At 48.8% G+C, this 23,116-nt stretch overlaps 1 protein-coding gene across 1 annotated transcript in view; it reads right to left on the bottom strand.

Moving 5' to 3' along the window:
- Positions 1–294: 294 nt before the first annotated feature.
- The window catches only part of LOC114787675 (suppression of tumorigenicity 18 protein-like), a 36,727-nt gene continuing 13,905 nt past the window's right edge, over positions 295–23,116 (bottom strand). The window contains 23 exon segments of the mRNA XM_028975438.1: positions 295–487; positions 571–600; positions 602–715; positions 1,253–1,356; positions 1,584–1,672; positions 1,754–1,975; positions 2,842–2,922; positions 3,286–3,348; positions 3,589–3,657; positions 3,916–3,978; positions 4,093–4,164; positions 4,625–4,734; positions 5,117–5,338; positions 6,522–6,703; positions 6,950–7,158; positions 7,242–7,328; positions 8,410–8,500; positions 9,175–9,309; positions 10,753–11,373; positions 13,892–14,043; positions 14,171–14,201; positions 14,280–14,316; positions 16,501–16,619. Of these exon segments, the coding sequence (XP_028831271.1) occupies positions 347–487; positions 571–600; positions 602–715; positions 1,253–1,356; positions 1,584–1,672; positions 1,754–1,975; positions 2,842–2,922; positions 3,286–3,348; positions 3,589–3,657; positions 3,916–3,978; positions 4,093–4,164; positions 4,625–4,734; positions 5,117–5,338; positions 6,522–6,703; positions 6,950–7,158; positions 7,242–7,328; positions 8,410–8,500; positions 9,175–9,309; positions 10,753–11,373; positions 13,892–14,043; positions 14,171–14,201; positions 14,280–14,316; positions 16,501–16,619 (3,044 nt within the window). The 3' untranslated portion in view covers positions 295–346.

Consider the following 23,116-nt stretch of genomic DNA (forward strand, 5'->3'; position numbering starts at 1 on the left):
CGAGTTCACCGGCGGGTCGTAGCAAAATATATAATATACGTGTTTTTTTTTTGTTGTTTTTTTTTTTTTTCTAGTAGCATTTTTAAAAATTGAAATTGAATTTTAGTTTTGGCCCGGCAGTCAGAAACAATATAAATCAACTTCTACTCTCGAACATTTAGCGTTTCAGAAATAAATAAAAATATATTACTGTGTAATAAATATTTTGATGGAGACAATAATAGCAATAATTTAATAAATACGCAAAAGAACGAAAATACGGATTAAAACAAAAAAAACAAGCAAACCATAAAAAAGGTAGTAAGTGCAAAGGGGGGGGGGGTAAAAGGAAAGAAGCCGAGCGTTCCTACACGTGGATGCCCTTGATGGCCTGCCTGATGCTCTCCAGCAGGGCTTTGCACTCGGGCGAGTAGTCGTGCTCGGCGCTGTTGTACATGTCGGTCAGCGTGTTGACGTAGGCCTCGAAGTTCTGCTCGTTGATGGGACCCTGCGCGAGAGAGAAGAAGACTGGTGAAGCGGCCGGGGCGCGGCGTGGCGCGGCGCCCCGAACGCTGCGGCCGGCTCGCTTACGATCTGCGGCAGCTGGATGTCGCTGAGGCTTGCTGATCAGCGCCTGGCTCAGCCGCGCCAGCTCCTTCAGCAGGCCGTCGTTGTGCTGCTCGATCATCTTGTTCTCCTCCTCGATGCTCTTCAGGTTGCACTCCATGGACGAGATCTGTCAGAAGAAGGGGGGGAGCGGGTCAGCAGGGCGTCCATTCAGGAGATACGGCAGCTCATAGCTGGACAGACAGACAGCAGACATGATCAAACGGGGCATTCGTGTTCTCCAGGATCGAGACTGAATATCCAATGAATAAATAAATAGTTCGATCAGCGACGGTAATGTAACGTAAATGTAACGTTCCATGTATATTAAAACCCAGTCAGTATAGCCATTTGGAATTTTGAAAAAGTGGAGATGTACACATTTTACAGAATTTATCCCTTATCCAGAGCGACTTACAACCAGTAGTTACAGGGACAGTCCCCCCCTGGAGACACTCAGGGTTAAGTGTCTTGCTCAGGGACACGATGGTAGTAAGTGGGGCTTGAACCTGGGTCTTCTGGTTCGTAGGCGAGTGTTTTACCCGCTAGCGTGTAGTTTTGGAGCGGATCACATCTGAATGCCGCGTTTGACCGGCAGAACTGATTCTGCTGCACGAACGGGCTGTTTTACCGCCAGATACTCCTGCCAGGGTGCGTTGCTTCTTACTTGGGTCTGCAGCTTCATCATATCGGCTTCTATTTTCAGGTTGGACTCATTCAGCTCCTTAATCTCGTTATCCAAGTGCCGCATGTCCCCGTTATTTTCAATACCTGTTTCAGAGAGGAAGCAGCAGCACAATGGCGGTGAAGCGCGCCGCCACCGCGATTTCACGCGGGTCACGTCACGTCTTATCAACACGTGTCACACATCACATATCCGCTGGGCATCGGGCGACCTGGAAACGCTCTATTCAACGTAATAATAATAATAAGAAGAAGAAAAGGCCGCGTTCAGGACCAGATTCCCCGCCAAAACCGCCGCCGCGGCTGCCGCTTACCGCTGCTGGCTTTCAGCTTGATGGTCATCATTTCGTCCCCCGACACCTTCTTTCTGATGCTCTGGGCGTTCAGCGGGCATCCGGACAGGCTGGTGCCGGGGAGCACAAACGTTTCCGCATTAATCGCCAGTCAGACCTTATTCTCGCGGCCCAATTCCGGGACGGCGTACCTCCGGTGGGTGACGAAGACGTTGTTGGCGTGGCCCAGGCCGTTGCAGCCGGGCAGGGGGCAGTGGGGCAGCTCCTGCTTGCACACCTTCCAGGAGAAGGGCGACCCGTTGGCGGCGCCCTCCTTCTGCCGCTTGGCCGCGACGGGGCAGCTCCCCGCGCTGCGGTGCGACGTGTACTTGCCCGACACGTGGCCCTGGCCATCGCAGCCGATCACGGGGCACCTGCCATGACGGATATCGATTATTATCAACGTTTAGAACCGCATTTACCAGACGCCCTTATCCGGAGCGACTTACAGTCAGTAGTTACAGGGACAGTCCCCCCCTGGAGACACTCAGGGTTAAGTGTCTTGCTCGGGGACACGATGGTAGTAAGCGGGGTTCGAACCCGGGTCTTCTGGTGTGTTACCCACCTGGCCACTACCACCATTATTATTAATGCAACTTGCGGCACAGAAAGTCGCCGAAATATCGGTCCACTTCAACCCACAGGAAGACCTTCCCTAACCATTACGGAGATTAATCCGGCAAAATGCTGATTGAAAACGGGGAAAGTAATCACATCTCTGCGGACGAGTAATTATCGAGTCCAACTTGCCAGTCCGGCCCGGCGCAGGTTGGTAATGGGACGACATGAATTGCACATAATTGCGGTGCATCCGAGAGGGAAGGCCGGCGCGCCATTCGGGGGGGGTCGCCACCTCTTCCCTGGATGGCCCTCGTTGGGCGGTGCGAGAGGCCGCGGGGGTCCGTGTACGGGACCCGGCCCGCCGACCTGGCATTAGTAATTAAGCCGGGGGAGGAGGAGGACGTCGGAATTAAGCCGCAATCAATTATATTACTCCCCCCCCCCTCGTATTATTCCAACATTGTGACTGCGTGACAATCGCTCGCGCGAAAGCCGCACACGTAAATACGATTTCCACCAGCTTTACAGTGTTGGAGAAGTAGAATTCAGATCTATATTTAGCCAGGCTTAGTGCTTAAAATGATCAAGGCTTTTCATGGTTTAAGTAAAGCTAATTGATATCAGCAGGAGCACGTGGGGGGAAAGAACAGGAACCCCCCTTTCTCTGCCGTTCCCTTACTTGATCTCCTGCTCATCCGCCTCGTCTTTGTTCGGCGTCAGCTTCAGGCCTCCCTTCCGTGCGCGGGGACAGCCGGACAAGCTGCGGGAGACACATCACACCAGTTCACGGGGGGTTCTAGGCCCTGCGTGGAACGGTCAGGGTTTGTGGTGCAGTTCATCGTCTGTCCACCAGAGGCTGACGAAGACGAGGGGACGTTCACTATTCCATCTACAAATTACTTCTGTCAAATTAAACGTCCAAATCGGAATTCAGCATGTGACAAAACAGTCATTTCCAGAAGAACCTTATCCAGAGCCAGTAGTTACAGGGACAGTCCCCCCCTGGAGACACTTGTTCAGGGACACGATGGTAGTGAGTGGGGTTCGAACCTGGGACCTACTAACCCGCCGTGTCTGTTTGTTCCTGACCGTATTAATAAAAGGTATAATATATTTTTTGTACCTGCGGTGGGAGGCGTAGTTCCCGGTCACGTGACCTGATCCATCACAGCCAGGCGTGGGGCACCTGAGAGGCAGAACGGACTTTAAAGGGACCGGATCGGGCAGCCATCCTGACAGCGCCACGATCCGCCGCGCTCTTCTCGCTGGCACGGAACGCTGCGATATACTGATTTTCATGAGCTAACACGTTACATGTCGGGCTCAGAGTAAACTGCCAAGTCCGTGTGAATATAGTTTTATTACAATGCCAAGCGCTGTACGTGTCAGTAAACATACAGATATTTTAGGACGTGATGGTACGTACTTGAGTTCCTGAGAGTTGGCAGCCATCAGCGACTTCAGAGTCTTGTCAGCCAGCGGGCACCCGGACACGCTGCGGATATCAGAAGGTTACTGGCATAATCCCGCCAGCGTTACGTCTAAACGACACCGATACCGTTAACGCGTTGAAGGATAGAGTCGAATGTGTGTCGGAAATTAGAGGGGATAAATAAAATCGAAATGAATCTCCCCCATTTTGTGTCTGACTGTGCAAACGATCTTTTCTGTTATTATCATATTAATGTTATTAATGTCGGAAAAACAAACTAGTTGATCTTAAATCAGAAAAAATATATATTTAATCGTTTACCTTCTGTGTGAAGCGTAGTTTCCAGTCACATGACCACTTCCATCACAACCTGGGGTTGGGCAACTACACACACACACGCACCACACACACACACACACAACAAAGGCTGAACATATATTACGGGCTGGTGAAACCTGCCATACATGGCTTGAGCCTTGGTTCCATAATAATACTAACCATGTTAACTGCTCATTGGCGGATGCGGTAAACTCAAGTGTATTGTGGGTTGTGTTACTCTGTAGCTGTTTTCTGCGGCATTAATTGTAGTACAGAACATTTCCCAAATTTGAAAAGACAAAAAGAATGATATTAATTATAAATAGCTGTTAATATGTAGACAGGAACACAGGGTCAGCACTCCGGCCTGGGTCACTGTTGATAAAAGGTGACATTTTATCCAGATAACGTTCCCTGACATTCCTGTATCAGTTTGATATCTGCTCGCTTTTTTTTTTTTAAAAAGTCAAACATGCTGTCATTTTCACCACACTGTTCACGGTGACACCCTCAAAACGACACCTCGCTACACAAACCCACGTCACAGACAAAGACAGACACTCTACATTCTATTTAACAAACCTGGACATTCTCATACTGTAGATTATAAATCCTGACACGGAATATTCTATTTCATAAAATTCACACTGTACACCCTGTTTATGAATGCCTCTTTTCTGCAGAATGGATTTGAACTCCCTCCACCTTGTACCTCATCAGCTCCTTCTTGGAATCTCGTAACAGTATCTTGGATTTGGGGCTGGCCACGGCCGCATCTCCTGGGAAGGCTTTCTCCTCGGGCGACGTCCCGTCGACTGGATCCTGTTGTGGAGAAAACACGAGCCAACATGACGAACCGCAGCGGTCACCTGACGCGGCACCACAGCGCTGGCACTGAGTTAAAAAAGGATCCGTCTGGGCATTTTAAAAAGGAGGCGTGACTCCCAACTGCTTTATTAAGTACCGGGATTTTTCTCTATGAAATTATAATTAAAAATAAAATAGCGTTTATCAGATGTCCTTATCCAGAGCCCCTTTCAATCAGTAGATACAGGGACAGTCCCCCCTGGAGACACTCGGGGTTAAGTGACACAAAAACTGAGAACCTTTATGGGGTGTCACATCAGTTTTTTACCATTTTCTCTTCTGAAAACCATCATTCGTTTTTTTTTAAAGGACAGTAAAGATGAACGTGAGGTTTGACCTCCTTGTCCTGCTGGCCCGGGGCCCTGCTGAAGTTCAGGGGGGCGTCCCAGCCGTCGGGGTCACACAGGTAGAAGGCCGCGGGGATGTGCAGGCCGCTGGCGACGGGGACGGCCAGGGACTCGCCCAGAGGGGCGGGGGCCGGGGCGTCGGCCAGCTTGTCCCGTTTCTTCTTCATGCTCAGGTCCAGCGTGCCGTTCTCGTCCACCTCGATGTGCATGTCCTGCAAAAAAAAAAAAAAATCGGACACTTTCACCGCTGGCTTTTTTTTTTATTAAAGGGGGGAAATGTATACATATAAAAACATATATATAAAAAAATAGAATTGCAGTGACATAAGAGCGACGCACCTGAACAGCACGAAAGCGTCGACTTGGAGAAAAACGTCAGGGCGGCGTGTAATTCTGCTTTTTTTTTATTTTTTATTTTTTTCACCGCGACAGCTGTGTCGTTTGTTTTCTAGGACACGCAACAAAGATGGCAGCTGGGGGCGTGGGTTTTAGGTCATCGCCATTAAAATTAAAAATTAAAAAAAAAAAAAGCTTTAGCGCCTAATGGCCATGAGCCTCGCTCCGGACCCGGGCCGGATCAAACTTTCGGCTCGTTAAATCGCGACCGCAATTATTCCGCACATATGTGGCCGCTTTCCCCCCTTTATTAAAACGACAAAAAGGGGGCTCTCGGACAAATTAATATGCATGACTGATGTAAAAAAAAATTAAAACCAAATAAAATGGATAATAAAAAAAAAACTCTCACGCAGCTGCTTATTTTCAGAAATTTGCATGCGGCGTTTGGCATTTTATTTCCCGGCCGATCTACGGCCCGGCCGGTAACCTCCGCCCCCGGTTAACGCGGATGACGCGCCGCGCCGCGCCGCGCCGCCGCACGCTGTTTAATTCATGCGCGCCGCTACCTGGGTCCTCCCACACACGCTGGCAGCGGGACGGGGGGGACGCGGAGGACGGGGGGGACGCGGACGCCTCCGGTCGCTCGTTACTTCGGGGAGAAGCAGATTTGCATTTTTTAACGCGATTAAAGTGTCCAGTCCGCCCGCTGATTGGTTTAATCTCGACCAGCTTAACGCCCGGACACGTGCCCCTTGTCCAATTTATTACTATTTCATTATTATTAATAGGAGTCCGAATCGGCCACGTCTGATTGGCATTGGGAGAAGGAGGCCGATTGTACTTTCTCGGCCTCCTTTTGATGTGATTACACAAATGTTCCCTTTGTGTACATTAAAGCTTTATGGGGGGCAGGGAGCCCCCTCTTGTTTCCCCGCCACCAGGTTCTCTGTGCCAAAAAGTGCCGTTTGATGTGCTCCCCTTTTTTCATACACAAATCAGAGTTGCCGCACAATCGGCCGCATTAAATGCCTCCTCCGAGTGGCCTAATTTGATTACCTTTGTGGACGGTGCCAGGGGGCGCGCGCCGAGCCCCTCCATCTTGCTGCGGTAGCGGGTGGAGAGGTTGAGGATGGCGGTGGTGGCCGAGTGGGGCGGCAGGGACTCGCCGTCGGGTCGGCGGCCGCCCGGCATGACGAGTCGGCCGGCGGGACCCAGGAAGCAGGGGTACTGCGGTGGAGCTGAACAACGATAATCGATATGAGGAACGTTTCCACAAGTAATAAGAAGGCACGATGGGGGTTAATAAATCAGCTGAAAATGAATAAGAATAAACGTTTTTCCCCAGGATTCTTGGCATGAACACTTTTGATAAGCGAGAGTGCCGTGATGCTTCATGGTTTCCTAAAGCAGCTCTGAAGAGCAGCCCTGGTGACAGATTTGCTGCATCTGAGGACGTCGAGTCTGGAGAGACGTGTGAAACTCACAGTCGGTGGAGAGAGAGAGATCCTGGTCCTGGGCGACTGCCATCGGGGGTTGCTTGCCGAAGACCTGGGCGTCGAAACTGGCGTAGTCGAAGTGGATCTTGCTGAACTTGTCCATGTCCTTGGTGATGCTGGCCTGGAGGGCGGCGGCCGGGTGGGTCAGTCTGTAGCTGAACTGTCCGAAATCAAACTTCTTCATGAGGCCCAGAGGTCTGGACAGAAACCGCACAAACATATCGGGGTGAGATCTTCTGTACGCCAGACGCCCCACAAAGTCCATAAGCCCATCCCTCACCTGGGCAGCCGCTCCTGTCTGCATTTACTGGGCTCATCCTGGGGTTTGGAGATTTTTCCTGCAGCTGCAATTGGGCACCCTGAGAGACTGAGACAGAGTACAGCCTGGTAGTATAGTATAGTATAGTATAGTATAGTATAGTATAGTAGAGTAGAGTAGAGTAGAGTAGAGTAGAGTAGAGTGTAGTAGAACATAGCAGAGTGTAGTACAGAGTAGTAGAGTGTATTACAGCATACAAGAGTGTAGTACAACAAAGTAGTGTAGTAGAGTGTAGTTGAGTGTAATACAGTGTACCAGAGTGTAGTACTACATAACTGAGTATATTACACTGTAGTAGAGAGTATTACACCATAGTAGAGTGTATTACAGTATAGTAGAGTGTATCAGAGCATAGTACAGTGTATTAGAGTGTAGTACTACGTAATAGAGTGTAGTACTAAGCAATAGAGTATATTAGAGCATACTAGAGTGTAGTACTATGTAACAGAGTGTGTTACAGCATAGTAGAGTGTATTAGAGCGTAGTAGAATGCAGTACAGTGTAATAGAGAGTAGTACAGCTTAGTAGAGTGTAGTACTACGTAATAGAGTGTAGTACTAAGCAATAGAGTATATTACAGCATATTAGAGTGTAGTACTACATAACAGAGTATATTACAGCGTAGTAGAGTCTATTACAGCATAGTAGAGTGTATTACAGCATAGTAGAGTGTAGTACTATGTAACAGAGTATATTACAGCATAGTAGAGTGTAGTACTATGTAACAGAGTATATTACAGCGTAGTAGAGTGTATTACAGCATAGTAGAGTGTAGTACTATGTAACAGAGTATATTACAGCATAGTAGAGTGTAGAACTACGTAACAGAGTATATTACAGCGTAGTAGAGTGTATTACAGCATAGTAGAGTGTAGTACTATGTAACAGAATATATTACAGCTTAGTAGAATGTATTAGTGCATAGTAGAGTGTAGTACTGTGTAAAAGAGTATATTACAGCGTAGTAGAGTGTATTAGTGCATAGTAGAGAGTATTAGAGCGTAGGAGAGTATATTACAGCGTAGTAGAGTATTTTACAGCGTAATACGTTCAGACGGGAATTTGTCTGAAATGATGTTTCTAGGGTCAGTGTACGAGGTGGTGAGGACGATGAAGATGAAGGACTCACCTCCTGTGTGTGCTACGGTTGCTGTTGACGTGCCCTCTGCCCGTGCAGCCTGGAGTCGGGCACTTCAGCACGTTCTCGTGCATGGCGAGGACTGCGGACAGAACCGGGCGTCCGGATAAATAGACTCAGAGTGGAAGTTATATACAATATCAGTTGGAGCCAAAATGCATGCAGACCAGACACACGCGTATTATAGAAGTTTAGTTTGCATGTAAAAAAAAAAAAAAAAGTTTTAATCCTGCGCGTGTTTTTTAATTAGTTTGTCTGGTTATTTATTTGCTAGCCAAGCCTTTGATTAGTAAACAGCTTGTGGACGGCGCATACTTGCTTTCATACTGAGAAAAGTTAATTACATTTTCAGCTCCTTTTGTTGCATTACTGTTAAACAGCGACTGTTTGTTACAGAACATAAAAAAAAACAATAAAAGTCTTTTCAAGCCAGATAGTTCCTCTTCAGAAGCGCCTAAATCAAAGTTCACAGGACAGACGGACATTTTCATTTCGCGTTCTCCGGCAATTTCCGCCGTAGATGTTTTAAAAGTCCAACTCCTCCTTCGTGCAGAACAGAAATGTAATTAAATGAAAATGCTTCACTTTTTTTTTGGACTGTGCAAGGGATGCAGCTGGACTAATTTGGAAATTAATTAGTCATTCATTTATAATGTGCTAGAGAATATATGAATGAATTTGTGAATTTATGGCATAATTAAATACTTTAGTCTATGCAGTGGGTATATTGATTGAATGATTTTTGGCTGCACTCACTCTCAGGCGGGACACGGACTTTGTGGGGACACCCCGACAGGCTGCGGTGGTGCGGGTACAGGCCGGTGACGTGGCCCGTGCCATCGCATCCCGGCGTGGGGCATTTCACATCCTTCTTATCGGCCCGCGGAGAGTCTGCAGACAAAACAGAGGACATTTTTTAACACTTTTCCTCAATATGTGTCTACATGCAAATACAGACAAATCAAATACTGATACAAAATAAAGACTAATAAAATAGTGGCAATCTGTCAATCAATCAATCTGCCCAATAAGAGGCCAAATTACAAATTTTCCGATGCATCCCTTTTTCCGTTCATAATTGTACTAAATGTCATTTCATAGTAATCATAATATATGTATTTGATAATTAGTGGTAGTCTGATTAATCGGTCGGTTGATTTAATTTCATGTATTAGTGATAAAATCAGCATTAAAATAAGATTACAGATGTTCATTTCATGATTTTTTATACATGTATTGTTCAGCAACAATCTTTTGAGTTATTAGTCATGCCGGACACGCTTCTTGTATTTTATTATTCGGGTATCACATCTCTTCACTCCCGTGCTGTAATTAGCCAAATTAATCGATTGACAGATTATTTGGTCTGCAAATATATTTTTTTTCCTTTATCACCAATATTAAAGTTATTAATTTTCATACAAGTAAATAACATATAAACAGTGTTATTCAAAATTTTATTAAATTAAATATCATATATTATGAACAAAACAGCGTTTTTTGTTTTTTTTTATGTCTGTTCTCAGCTGCCCCGTTTTTCATTTTTATTCTTCGCATCACCAGAAATGATTAAAACCAGTAAATGTACAGTAAGAAAGCAGGAACATGCATAAAATGCTCCCGTTTAATCTGTGACGTTAGTTAAGGCAGCAGCAGTTTTGCGGAGGGCGCTCATTTCTTAATGCTAGGCCATAGAAAGATTACACCCGGGATTACACGTTTAGCAGCAGTCATTTGAAGAATCAGTGGGTAAGATGAGTGGTACTTTAGTGGGATTTTGGACTTATGCTCATGGTTAAATATCTGCTTGATTCCTATCAAAATCCAATATTCCCAGGCAGGGCATTTCCATCAGAAGATTTCTCCCTCCAGACCAGTTATTCATTACTTCACTTGTTGCCAAATGTTTTTAATACATACGTAAGAGGATTTGATCCATCTAAGGTCCCCCCCCCCCCGCCCCCTCGGACCCCGCCAACAATTTAACAGCATGCCTGAAAATGCGAGCTTATATGCATTATAATATCACGCACTTATAATCAAAGTCTGGCTATTTCCAGATGCACATCGCAAGGAATATGGAAACGGGAATGATGGTATAATTGTCTGGGTGGTAGTAGCCTAGTGGGTAACACACTCGCCTATGAACCAGAAGACCCGGGTTCGAATCCCACTTACTACCATCGTGTCCCTGAGCAAGACACTTAACCCTAAGTTGCTCCAGGGAGACTGTCCCTGTAACTACTGATTGTAAGTCGCTCTGGATAAGGGCGTCTGGTAAATGCAGTAAATGTAAATGTAAATGTCTCCCAGCATGCCCCGGGGGAGGGCTACCTTTGCAGTGCGGATATCCGGCGCGCCCGTCCGCCTCCAGCAGCCGCTGGTGCCGGCGTTCGCCGCTCATCTGCTCCAGGAGGAAGCGGTCCATGTCCTTGTAGGCGTTGTGGAGGGCCTGCCTCTGCTCCGACTGCAGCGCCACCGCCTGCTCCAGCAGGGTGAGGTTCAGCCGCGCCCGCTCCAGGTCCAGGGCCCTGGCGGAGAGCCCCGGGCCCCAGGCGCCGTCCGGCCGCAGGTCCTCCTCGCCGTCGCTGGGCTCCTCCGCCCGCAGCACGAAGCTCAGCGGCGCCTCCTCGTGGAGGAGCGGAAGCACGTTCCTGGCCGGGACGTCCTCCGCGGGTGCGGCGGGGCTGTGGTGGACTCCGTTCAGGGGGGACAGGCGGGCCCACTCGCCTCCGTCCCTCTCCAGGTCCTTGTGTCGAGAGTGGCTGTAGGCCGCAGGGACACCATCGGAGTTCTGCTTGTCCAGAAGGTCGTCCTCGTTGTCCTCGTCCATGGCGTCTGGCAGGGGGGAATCTTCACTCGTGTTTTCGGACCACTGCAGGGCATCGTGGGATTGCGTGTGTGTCTCTGGGTAGACGCCGCTGTCCGGTTCTTCGTTTGCTCCGTAGCCGTTGTCTAAAGCAACAAGACGCATTTTCAGGACACGTCCATCTTGAAAAGCACAATGAGGACGGAATTATTCAGCACGCATTTTCTTCAAAGTCCACAGACACGATTAACGGGCGTGTTTCCGTCAAGAACACAGGCGAGGAAATTAAGCCGAATTGGCAAATCCAAATCTACAACTTGACACAGATTGAGGAGCGAGGGATTATGATTCAGGAAGGGGGAGAAACACGGTTCGTAGCGTCTGACACGAGTTCTTTACGAAGAGTAAGCCAAGACGACGGGTTCGCGGAAGACACTCGTCTCCGAGGTCCGCAGAGACGGATATTACAATAAAAAAAAAAAAAAAACAATCTGCCGCCGGGATTGCAGCCCCCACGTGTTCCGGTTCTTTTTTCCAATTCGAATAAATGTAAATCGCTTCAAATCGTTTCTAGATTTCATGAGCTGCCAGGCAGAAAAAAAAATATCTAAAAAATAAAAAAGCAGATATATGGCATTTAACACTTTCTTTTTTTTTCATGTGCTAGTACATGGAGTTGAATTAGACGTTAACTCTGATCTTCTAACACGCACAGCACGAATAAACCGGCACCGGCACAACGTCCTACTAATGAATGCAGCCGATTATTCACAGCGCATAATAAACAAGTCGCTTTATTTAGTGCAAGAAGAAGTGATTTTATGGGTCAGACAGATATGGCTTTTTAAGCACGCTGATCCCCTTTAAATGACACATTACAATCCCAAAACAGGCCTGGTGATATTAAGCCCGGTGCCCAATGATCAACAATGGAAAGCTATCATCTGGATTGATTCGAAATCTCCTCTGATCTGTGGATCTATATCCTCTTACGAGCCCCGGCGGGCCCGGGGTGGAGCCCGGCGGCACGACAGGTTGACCAGATTCCTGGGATTCGTGGTCCTCTTGAGGAGAAAAACCGGCGCGGCGCATTAACTTGTAACTTATATTAAAAAACCCCAACGGCACGTGTCTTATCACGTGAAGTGCGGCCTACGCGGCGTAAATAAAGGCCGGCCGGTTGGTTGGAGGACGGATCCGGGGATTAAACATCTTCCTCCACCTGACGGAACGCGATAAGGAGCCCGGCGACGAACCGAGAAGCGGCGGCGGCGGCCAGATTGCGGCGGGCGAGGCGAGATACGGCTCGTCAGCATCGGTCTCTCCTCCGCGTCGCCGGAACACTCGCACTCCAAACACAGGCGTAAAAATAGCGCCGCGGCCAAAAAGTTCGCCAGTTACGCTTAGCTACAATTAACGGCGCACTTCGCCGCCGTCCAGATGGAGGCACAGGCCCGAGCGGCAGAAAAAAGGGAAAGAAAGGAAGGAAGAAAGAAAGAGGGAGCGAGGGAGGGAGGGCGAGAGAGGAAGAGAGGGAGAGGAAGTGAAAGAGAAGCTTGGACGCCGGCTGCGGTTTGTGTGTTGGAACAGGTGAACGCTTCGTACTCCAGAATAGCCATTACCGGAGCAGGGCTGGGGACCAGAAGCTTGGCGAGTGTCGCATGCAGAGGCGTGCCACCAAATGGAGGCTTTAAATCCCCCCGTCCCCCCCCGCGCTCCGGTTTTTTGTTACTAGACGCCGATGCTCCGCGTAATGCCTTTTTCCCTCCGTCCGTTCCGTTCTTCGCCGCCGAGCCCACGTTTGATGTTCGGCGTGGCGGCGCGGACCCAGTTGCGTGGAATAACACCGATCGTTGGTGGGGAAGCGGGCTGTAAAAGGGTCGGGATAATTGTGGTGTAATATGAACCCGGGAAACAAATAAATTCCATTTCCAGCAAATCTGCTCAATTCATCGGGCTCTTCTGTTGGTCCATTTAACGACCCACATGTGTCCAATAATGGCCCGCAGACATTATGCGTAATTATGTATATTTGGGCCGCGTTGGACGGCCTAACAAAGGCTTTGGAAGGGGACAATTACGTTTGTTGCTTAGTTACTCCGTTAAAAATACACCGAGCGAGTGCAGATTACAGGGGACGGGGAGCGGCGCACGTAAAACCCGGAGCTTTGTTGCCAAAATGTCCATAATTGATTCATTAGGAAATCGGCCTTTTAAAAATAAAGCAGCGAGCGTTACCGCGTAGCGACGCCGTTACCGCTTTTAACTCTGTCAATCAGTCAAGAAACGAAGAGTAACGCACACGCACACACACACACACACACACACACACACACACACACACACACACCCGCCGCGTCCGGCTGCCAGGAATATAATAGCGGATCAGCTGTCAATAACTTTGGTAGGAGGATGTGATAGACTGGCCGCTCGGACCCGGCAGCGTAGTCTTACACTCTCTCTCTCTCTCTCCACACACACACACACACACACACACACACTCTGTGGCCGGCAGAGGGGCGGGCTGCGGGGTTTGGGTGGGGGCGGGTGGCGGTGGCAGCGGAGCTGGTGATGGCGGAGGAAATATGAATGCAACAGATGGCGGTTTAAAATTCAGCGTCAATTGTTCGTCAAAACAGACAAAACAAGGGGACATCTGTCTACCTGCTGGAGTGTCAGCGGTCCCCGCGTCGTCTCTGTCGGGACTGGGGCCCGGGCTGTAGTGCCGCGGCTTCATCAGGAGCGACTTCCTCTTGTTGACGGGGGCCCCGCTGGGGCCGTCCTGCGCGCCCCGCTTCTTCGCCCCCAGCAGGGTCCTGCCGGCGAGGAGGGGACGTGAGACGCGCCGCACATCATATTCTTTCACGTTACACACGGGCAACTTTGTATGGACCGTCTCCGCGGCGCTGGCCGTGGAGGCCTGGCGGGCCGACGCCGGCTTACCTCAGAGGCTCGGCGACGCGCTCGTCCGGAACTGCAAACAGAGAGGGGAGAGGGGGGTAAATACGCGCGTTTACGTTTCCACCGCGCCCGTCCACGCCACGCCGCTCACCTCGACCCCCGGTACACTCCTCCCCGTCCGACTCCATCTGCAAATTCAAATTCAAATTTTATTCGTCACGTACACGCGCTGTGATATGCAGCGACTGCTACAGACCAGAGTATTGCAAATGTTGCAAGTATACAATAAACCAATATGCAAATATTGCAAACATAACCAAATATTACACTTTTATGTCTTTAACACAAAACATAAAATGTGTATAACAGCAAGCTATAAAGTGAAAACATTTGTGCAAGAGTAAAAAAAAAAAAAAAAAAAGAGTAAAGAATTTGTGCAAAATTTGTGTGTGTGTGTGTGTGTGTGGGGGGGTGGGGGGATGAGTCCAGAGTGATTGAAAGTGGAAGTGAAAGTGTTGGAGTGTATTAGAGTTCTATGTAGTGGTGTAGTAGTAGCCTAGTGGGTAACACGCTCGCCTATGAACCAGAAGACCCGGGTTCACATCCCACTTACTACCATCGTGTCCCTGAGCAAGACACTTAACCCTGAGTGTCTCCAGGGGGGACTGTCCCTGTAACTACTGACTATAAGTCGCTCTGGATAAGGGCGTCTGGTAAATACTGTAAATGTCAAAAAGAAAAGTAAGTTGTGGTTGTTGAGAGGTTGTATGGCCTGAATAAGAAGAAGCTCCTCCTCCTTCTCTCTGTGTGGGCCTTCAGGGAGTGGGAGAAACAGGACGTGTCGGTTGGACATGACAGCGATTTCCACATTAAAAGGGCGTGCGCGGGGCTAGAGGAGTCGACCCCGACCCTTTAATCACCCCCCAATCATTTCAAGCCCCGACCCAGTGGCCCCGGTGGCCCCGAGAAGCCTGGGAGGCCCCACAAGGACTCCCGAGGTTTTCTGGGATTATGGGGACTGTGAACGACGCGCTGGCACCTCCAACTTCTCCAGTTTGTCACTTGGACGACGTGACTCACCGCGCGCTTCACATATTTTCTAACCCGCGGCTAAAACGGGAGGAAAAGTGGGAAAAAGCGGCGCGCCACGTGACACTTCGGCACATCGGAATTGTTTTTTTTTTTTGTTTTTATTAAAGCTAAAAGCAAATAAATAAATAAAACCACGGCGGCATCTGCCGCGCGGCGGCGGAGAGGTGGGCCGAGGGAAGGGAGGCGTTAATATGCAGCCTCTCTGCCGGGCCCCAAATAAAACCTATTAAACGTAATTATTCGGGCCCGATGGCGGCGCGTGGCGGCGGTGGCCGCGCCGGTGGCGCGCTCCGAGTCTCCGGCTGCACCGTGACTTTACCGGTAATGGGAGGGCCGACTCCTCTGGCTGCTCTGCTGTTGTGATTGAAGCTACTGACCCCGTCATACATTCATAATGGGGGGAGCAGGTGTGGCAGTGATGGACCCTAATTTCCTTTAATAAACCTTTTTATGTGGGCCCACTCCTAATGCCACGCCGGCCCCTCTGAGGTCCCTGCCGTAATAGGTTCATTACTTTTGATTACCGGGGAGCCCATCGAGACAAACAACTCGCCACCACTATAGATTACATTCTGTAAAAACTAATGTACCTGATTAGTTCATTACACTGCGCTATTTCACGCACACACACACACACACACACACACACACACACACTTCTGGACCGTCGCTAACAGCTCTTGAAAGATGGATCTGTTTAAATAGCTGAGAGAGGGTTTTTTTGGTTTTTTTTTTAAATAATAATTTGAAATAATAATCATAACTCATGAAGCTATCTACATAGAGGTGTGGGGGAACTCTGATAATAGTTTTGGTTTGAAATGACACGACTCTCGAACAGGGAATAATCGAATTACCAGCATTAGTGCGTTTAATGGCGGCGAGGTAAATAATTCTCTCCCGGCCGCTGGACAGCTGCACCTCCACCAGGGCCCTGGGCGGCATTAAAACGTCCCTCAGTGTCACATGCTGTCACACGTGGGTGACAGAGTTGAAAAGGTCCTCTGCAGAAGATTTTCATTTAGAGCAGGATAGAGCTTGAAAAATAAAATAATACGAATGTAAATGGGCATATTTTGATCCTAACGTCCATATTTGGAGCAGGATGAGAGCCTTGTTAAAGATCTGGCTGTGTTGATATATAGTGCAGATGATGAGACCTGCTCCACCTGGGTTTTATGGGGGAACCAGACTAAAATCAAGGACAACCAGACCACCAGTAACTGGAACCCACGGCAGCCAGTCATGAAACACACTGGAATGAATTTAAATGTCCATACCTTGGTTGGCGGTATGTGCACTGATGTAGACGACGCACGGCAAGGTCCACCAGGTCCACCCTGCTCAGTGTGTGTGCTGGACTGAGTCGGTCTCAGGGGGTGGACATAAAGTTCATCCTCTGTAGACCAGACAGAGAGACGGGCATCACAAAGCTAAAATCCAAAAGGTAATAACCTGCATTATGGTCAACGATGTTCATCAATGTTCATCACATCCACAACCTGCTCCATCAAACACAGCTCTGACAAAACTCCACACATCCACTCGCCCTGTACCAGAACATCCAATAAGCCAATAACAACCAAAAAATGTCCACAGCAAGTTAATACATGCAAATACAAGAAAAACTACAACAGATCATTCCAGTGAAACACATGCAGACTCTACACCAAAAAATACAACCAATAATCAAATACAATCAATAATCATGTATTACACACCAATACCCTGTAACATACACCATTAAAATGTGTAAATAAAGGCAAATAATCCCACGAAAGAGTGAATTTAACTCAAAACCACATATTACATCATGTACAATATTCCTTCTGTACAATATCAGACGGATACCTGTCATCACAGGGCACCCAGATACTCGTCCCGAGTAATCTCATGACTGGACTACTGTAACTCCCTTCTAGCTGGTCTACCTCTATGTACCATCCGACCCCTACAACTCATACAAAATGCAGCAGCACCTTCCCAACTTCTCCACACCACCACACTGCTACGTTACCTCCACTGGATCCCAAAATCCCAGAATTGGCTCCATCCGGCCCCTACAACTAATACAGGACGCAGCAGCACCTTCCCAACTTCTCCACACCACCACACTGCTACGTTACCTCCACTGGACCCCAAAGTCCCAGAACCTGCTCCATCCAGCCTCTACAACTAATACAGGACGCAGCAGCACCTTCCCAACTTCTCCACACCACCACACTGCCACGTTCCCTCCACTGGACCCCAAAATCCCTGAATTGGCTCCATCCGGCCCCTACAACTAATACAGGACGCAGCAGCACCTTCCCAACTTCTCCACACCACCACACTGCTACGTTACCTCCACTGGACCCCAAAGTCCCAGAACCTGCTCCATCCAGCCTCTACAACTAATACAGGACGCAGCAGCACCTTCCCAACTTCTCCACACCACCACACTGCCACGTTCCCTCCACTGGACCCCAAAATCCCAGAATTGGCTCCATCCGGCCCCTACAACTAATACAGGACGCAGCAGCACCTTCCCAACTTCTCCACACCACCACACTGCCACGTTCCCTCCACTGGACCCCAAAATCCCAGAATTGGTTCCATCCAGCCTCTACAACTAATACAGGACGCAGCAGCACCTTCCCAACTTCTCCACACCACCACACTGCTACGTTACCTCCACTGGACCCCAAAATCCCAGAACCTGCTCCATCCGGCCTCTACAACTAATACAGGACGCAGCAGCACCTTCCCAACTTCTCCACACCACCACACTGCTACGTTACGTCCACTGGACCCCAAAGTCCCAGAACCTGCTCCATCCAGCCTCTACAACTAATACAGGACGCAGCAGCACCTTCCCAACTTCTCCACACCACCACACTGCCACGTTCCCTCCACTGGACCCCAAAATCCCAGAATTGGCTCCATCCGGCCCCTACAACTAATACAGGACGCAGCAGCACCTTCCCAACTTCTCCCACACCACCACACTGCTATGTTACCTCCACTGGACCCCAAAGTCCCAGAACCTGCTCCATCCGGCCTCTACAACTAATACAGGACGCAGCAGCACCTTCCCAACTTCTCCACACCACCACACTGCCACGTTCCCTCCACTGGACCCCAAAATCCCAGAATTGGCTCCATCCGGCCCCTACAACTAATACAGGACGCAGCAGCACCTTCCCAACTTCTCCACACCACCACACTGCCACGTTCCCTCCACTGGACCCCAAAATCCCAGAATTGGTTCCATCCAGCCTCTACAACTAATACAGGACGCAGCAGCACCTTCCCAACTTCTCCACACCACCACACTGCCACATTACCTCCACTGGACCCCAAAATCCCAGAACCTGCTCCATCCAGCCTCTACAACTAATACAGGACGCAGCAGCACCTTCCCAACTTCTCCACACCACCACACTGCTACGTTACCTCCACTGGACCCCAAAATCCCAGAACCTGCCCCATCCGGCCTCTACATCTAATACAGGACACAGCAGCACCTTCCCAACTTCTCCACACCACCACACTGCTACGTTACCTCCACTGGACCCCAAAATCCCAGAACCTGCTCCATCCGGCCTCTACAACTAATACAGGACGCAGCAGCACCTTCCCAACTTCTCCACACCACCACACTGCTACGTTACGTCCACTGGACCCCAAAGTCCCAGAACCTGCTCCATCCAGCCTCTACAACTAATACAGGACGCAGCAGCACCTTCCCAACTTCTCCACACCACCACACTGCCACGTTCCCTCCACTGGACCCCAAAATCCCAGAATTGGCTCCATCCGGCCCCTACAACTAATACAGAACCCAGCAGCACCTTCCCAACTTCTCCCACACCACCACACTGCTATGTTACCTCCACTGGACCCCAAAGTCCCAGAACCTGCTCCATCCGGCCTCTACAACTAATACAGGACACAGCAGCACCTTCCCAACTTCTCCACACCACCACACTGCTACGTTACCTCCACTGGACCCCAAAATCCCAGAATTGGCTACATCCGGCCCCTACAACTAATACAGGACGCAGCAGCACCTTCCCAACTTCTCCCACACCACCACACTGCTACGTTACCTCCACTGGACCCCAAAATCCCAGAACCTGCTCCATCTGGCCTCTACAACTAATACAGGACGCAGCAGCACCTTCCCAACTTCTCCACACCACCACACTGCCACGTTACCTCCACTGGACCCCAAAATCCCAGAACCTGCTCCATCCGGCCTCTACAACTAATACAGGACGCAGCAGCACCTTCCCAACTTCTCCACACCACCACACTGCCACGTTCCCTCCACTGGACCCCAAAATCCCAGAACCTGCTCCATCCGGCCTCTACATCTAATACAGGACGCAGCAGCACCTTCCCAACTTCTCCACACCACCACACTGCTCCCGAGTAAGATGATGGAAATTAAACACAGTACATCTACAAAACGCGTTACACGCATGGATTAAAGTCCTGGTCCAGTGTCTCCTCAGATCAGATCATCAGACCGAGATGAAAATGAAATTCAAGCCCTGAAAATGCTTAATTTACTGTTTCTTTTTATTTCGTTTATCTTGTTTTAATTTCAGCGGCGTGAAGAACTTTATCCACGTTCTCAGTAAGTTTCCTTGTAGAACTGGGCTTCAAATAAAGAACTTTGTTAACCAGCTTGTTAGTTAATCGTTAGTTAAGTCAGTATTGGCTGTATGGACAGAGATTTAAAAAGAAAAAGACTGACCCTGTAAATTTGGTTTTCACTACTGCAACCAGTGCAAAAAAGTTAGTCTGCATGCAACTTATATCACCTAAAAAGAGTCTAAAAAGGCTTTACCCTGTAATGTACAATAAAATTCTGCATTTTAGTTAAATGCATAAAAGTGCATTTAACTAAAAAACACACATTACAACATGTACAACATGTCATACAAGCTAAACACTCAACACGACACTGATTCATGCACCGTTTAAAACTGAAAAAAGGCTTTACCATGCAACATAGACCCTTAAATTGTGTAAATAAAAGGCAAAAAGTCCAATAAAATAATCCCATGAAACTAAAAACCACACATTACAACCTGTACAACATGTAATACAAGCTTAACACCCAACACAACGCATGCAACACCAATACATGCACCTTATACAACTGAAAAAAAAGCTTTACCATGTTACCTACACCCTTAAAATATGTAAATAAAAGGCAAAAAGTCCAATAAAATAATCCCATGAAGCTAAAAACCACACATTACAACCTGTACTACATGTAATGCAAGCTAAACACCCAACACAACGCATGCAACACCAATACATGCACCTTATACAACTGAAAAAAAAAGCTTTACCATGTTACCTACACCCTTAAAATATGTAAATAAAAGGCAAAAAGTCCAATAAAATAATCCCATGAAACTAAAAACCACACATTACAACCTGTACAACATGTAATGCAAGCTAAACACCCAACACGACACTGATTCATGCACCGTATACCAAATAAATAAAAACCAACCCTGCAGCTAAATAAACTCCATACAAACTAAGCAAAACGTACAACAACACACACGCGGCGTGTCCTGACAGTGCCCGCACACACGTTTGGAGGTGACGTAGAGGCTCCGCCTACTCGTCTCCCACCCGACCCCATGCGGTTTGTGAAACAAGACGCAAATTGATTGCTCGACAGAAATCAAATAACTTGTGTCTAATTAATAGAAAATATCCATAACGAGGCGGGGAAGAGCCGGGCACAATGGCGGCTCTAATCCCAGCACACTTCAGAGCTCTTATCGGAAATGTATTTATCTGTGTTTGCTTTGTGCGGGAGAGAGAGACAGAGAGAGAGAGAATCGTCTTAATTACGGCGGCAGAGCGAACGTTTCCCTCCTCAAAGCGAACCCCGAGACCGCGGGTCAGCGGGGGAGGGCCGGCGCCTCGTTAGCATAATAAAAAGGCGATCCGCGTCTCCGGATTGTCGTCTGCTGAATCGTAATTTGGGCGTCGGGCGGTCCGGGGCCCGGTGGCTGCCGCGCTCGGCTCGGGCCCCCGGGGGCCGGGAGATACCTGATGGCGCCGGGGGGGTCGCGCGTGTTAATCTGCTCTGCGTGGCGGCCTGTGGCCTGACCCCATCTGCCATCTTCCCATCACAGGGGCCCGGCGTGGCCCCGGGGCTCCTCTCCGGCACCAAAAACCGACAGAGCAAGTCTTCCGGTTGAAAACGTCGCAAAACGACTTCCTCCTGGTCGTCTTTTACAATCGCTAATCCCAAGAATATATACGACTGGAATTTTTGGGATTTTATTTTAATCGTGTTGATCGACACTTCAGAAAATGAGCAAAGCCAATAAAAAAAAAGGAAGGAATAAATACGAAACCCGACCAGAATTAGATGAAAATTCGGCACGGCTTTTAATCCGGAGAATAAATGAACTTTTTCCAGGTGGACAAGTCCACCACTGGGCCGGCGGCGCCTTTAAAGGGGGAGCGGGAAACGGAATTACCGGGAACGAGATTTAACGCGCGCTGAATGGCTGCTGCGATTAGATTACGCTGCCGCTGTAATTATTGAATAAACCTGCGCGAATAAATAAAGACCTTGAGAGCTCGATCCTTTCCTCTATCTGGCTTTTTTTGGCTCGGCCGTGTAGGCCGGCCGCAAGGTCACCGCCAGCCGATCCGCTGTTGATGTTTTTTGTCTCCTCCCCCAGAAGGGGTTAAATCGGGAATGGATTTAATTATGGAATGAATGGAATTATAATGCGCCCGCAGCAAGTTTGCCTCCTTATTTATTAAAGCAGCCGATGGCCAAGGTTTGATGAGCCACTTCTGGCATAATTGAGTCATCACACAAAGAGGGTTCCCCGCATTCACCGAGGGGTTTATCAGCGGCGAACAGACCTGATTACTGGCAATTACACCCCGATGTGGGGAAGGGGCGCCGAGAAAAAAAGGCGCCGGCAACTTCTCTCTGTCTTTACAGTTCACCCCGGGAATCGTTTCCACGTTCATTTTCCAGTCCTGCGTAATAGGCCCGATAGCACCCGTTTACGCTCATATTTCCCCTTTAATGAACGTCTGCTCGTAATTGTACGCGGAACACGTGAACTGTTGGGCTTTTTCTCTTTTGTTCTCATCCGCTTTGGATCAAAACACAAGTGAGCGTACGTCACAATAACAATACTAATAATACTACTTCTAATAATAATAATTATAAAGTCTCCCCGCACCACAACTCCGAGGGCAGGCTTTGATAGGGAGCGGCTGAATAGGCCCAAATTGAAAATGCTATATAATGTTAAAGAATACACGGGCGCTTTCAGCACCTTCCATTGACATGCAAATGAGGCGGCGGCGAGTAAAACAGGCCGCGGCTGCGAGCATTGTAATAAACTCTCCCGCTCGTTTCATTCTGCGCTCCCGTTAAAAGGCTTCTCCGTTTCCAGCGCTTGCCCTCCCAATAAAAAAAAAAAAAAGCAGGCAGCTGGACATTAGAGTTACGACACCGGGGGGGCTTTCTGGGATGCTCCTCCTGGCAGCCAATCAGATTTATGTCCTGGTCCGACACGACGAGTTTTCGAATATTTTAACAATTTGTAAAAATAATAACCAACGCATGCGTTTGGAGAAAATCGAGCGAGCGGCTAATAGCTCGAAATTTTTTTTAAAAAGGAGCAATTTTTGAAAATAAAATTGGGGGGACACGGGGATCAGAGGGACGCGGAGAAGAACCCTTGAAGACAACTGTGATTCCTGACAGCGAAGTCGGCGGCGGCGGCGGGCGCCAGGCAAAGTGTTTGCATCGCGGGCCAAATTGGTCACTTTACAAGGAGGGCCCGGATTCCTGCATCGGCGCCCCCGAGACGGGGACACTTCGGTAGAGGGGGGAAGAAGGAA

Source organism: Denticeps clupeoides, chromosome 4 (assembly GCF_900700375.1).
Source record: "Denticeps clupeoides chromosome 4, fDenClu1.1, whole genome shotgun sequence".
NCBI classification, from domain to species: domain Eukaryota; kingdom Metazoa; phylum Chordata; class Actinopteri; order Clupeiformes; family Denticipitidae; genus Denticeps; species Denticeps clupeoides.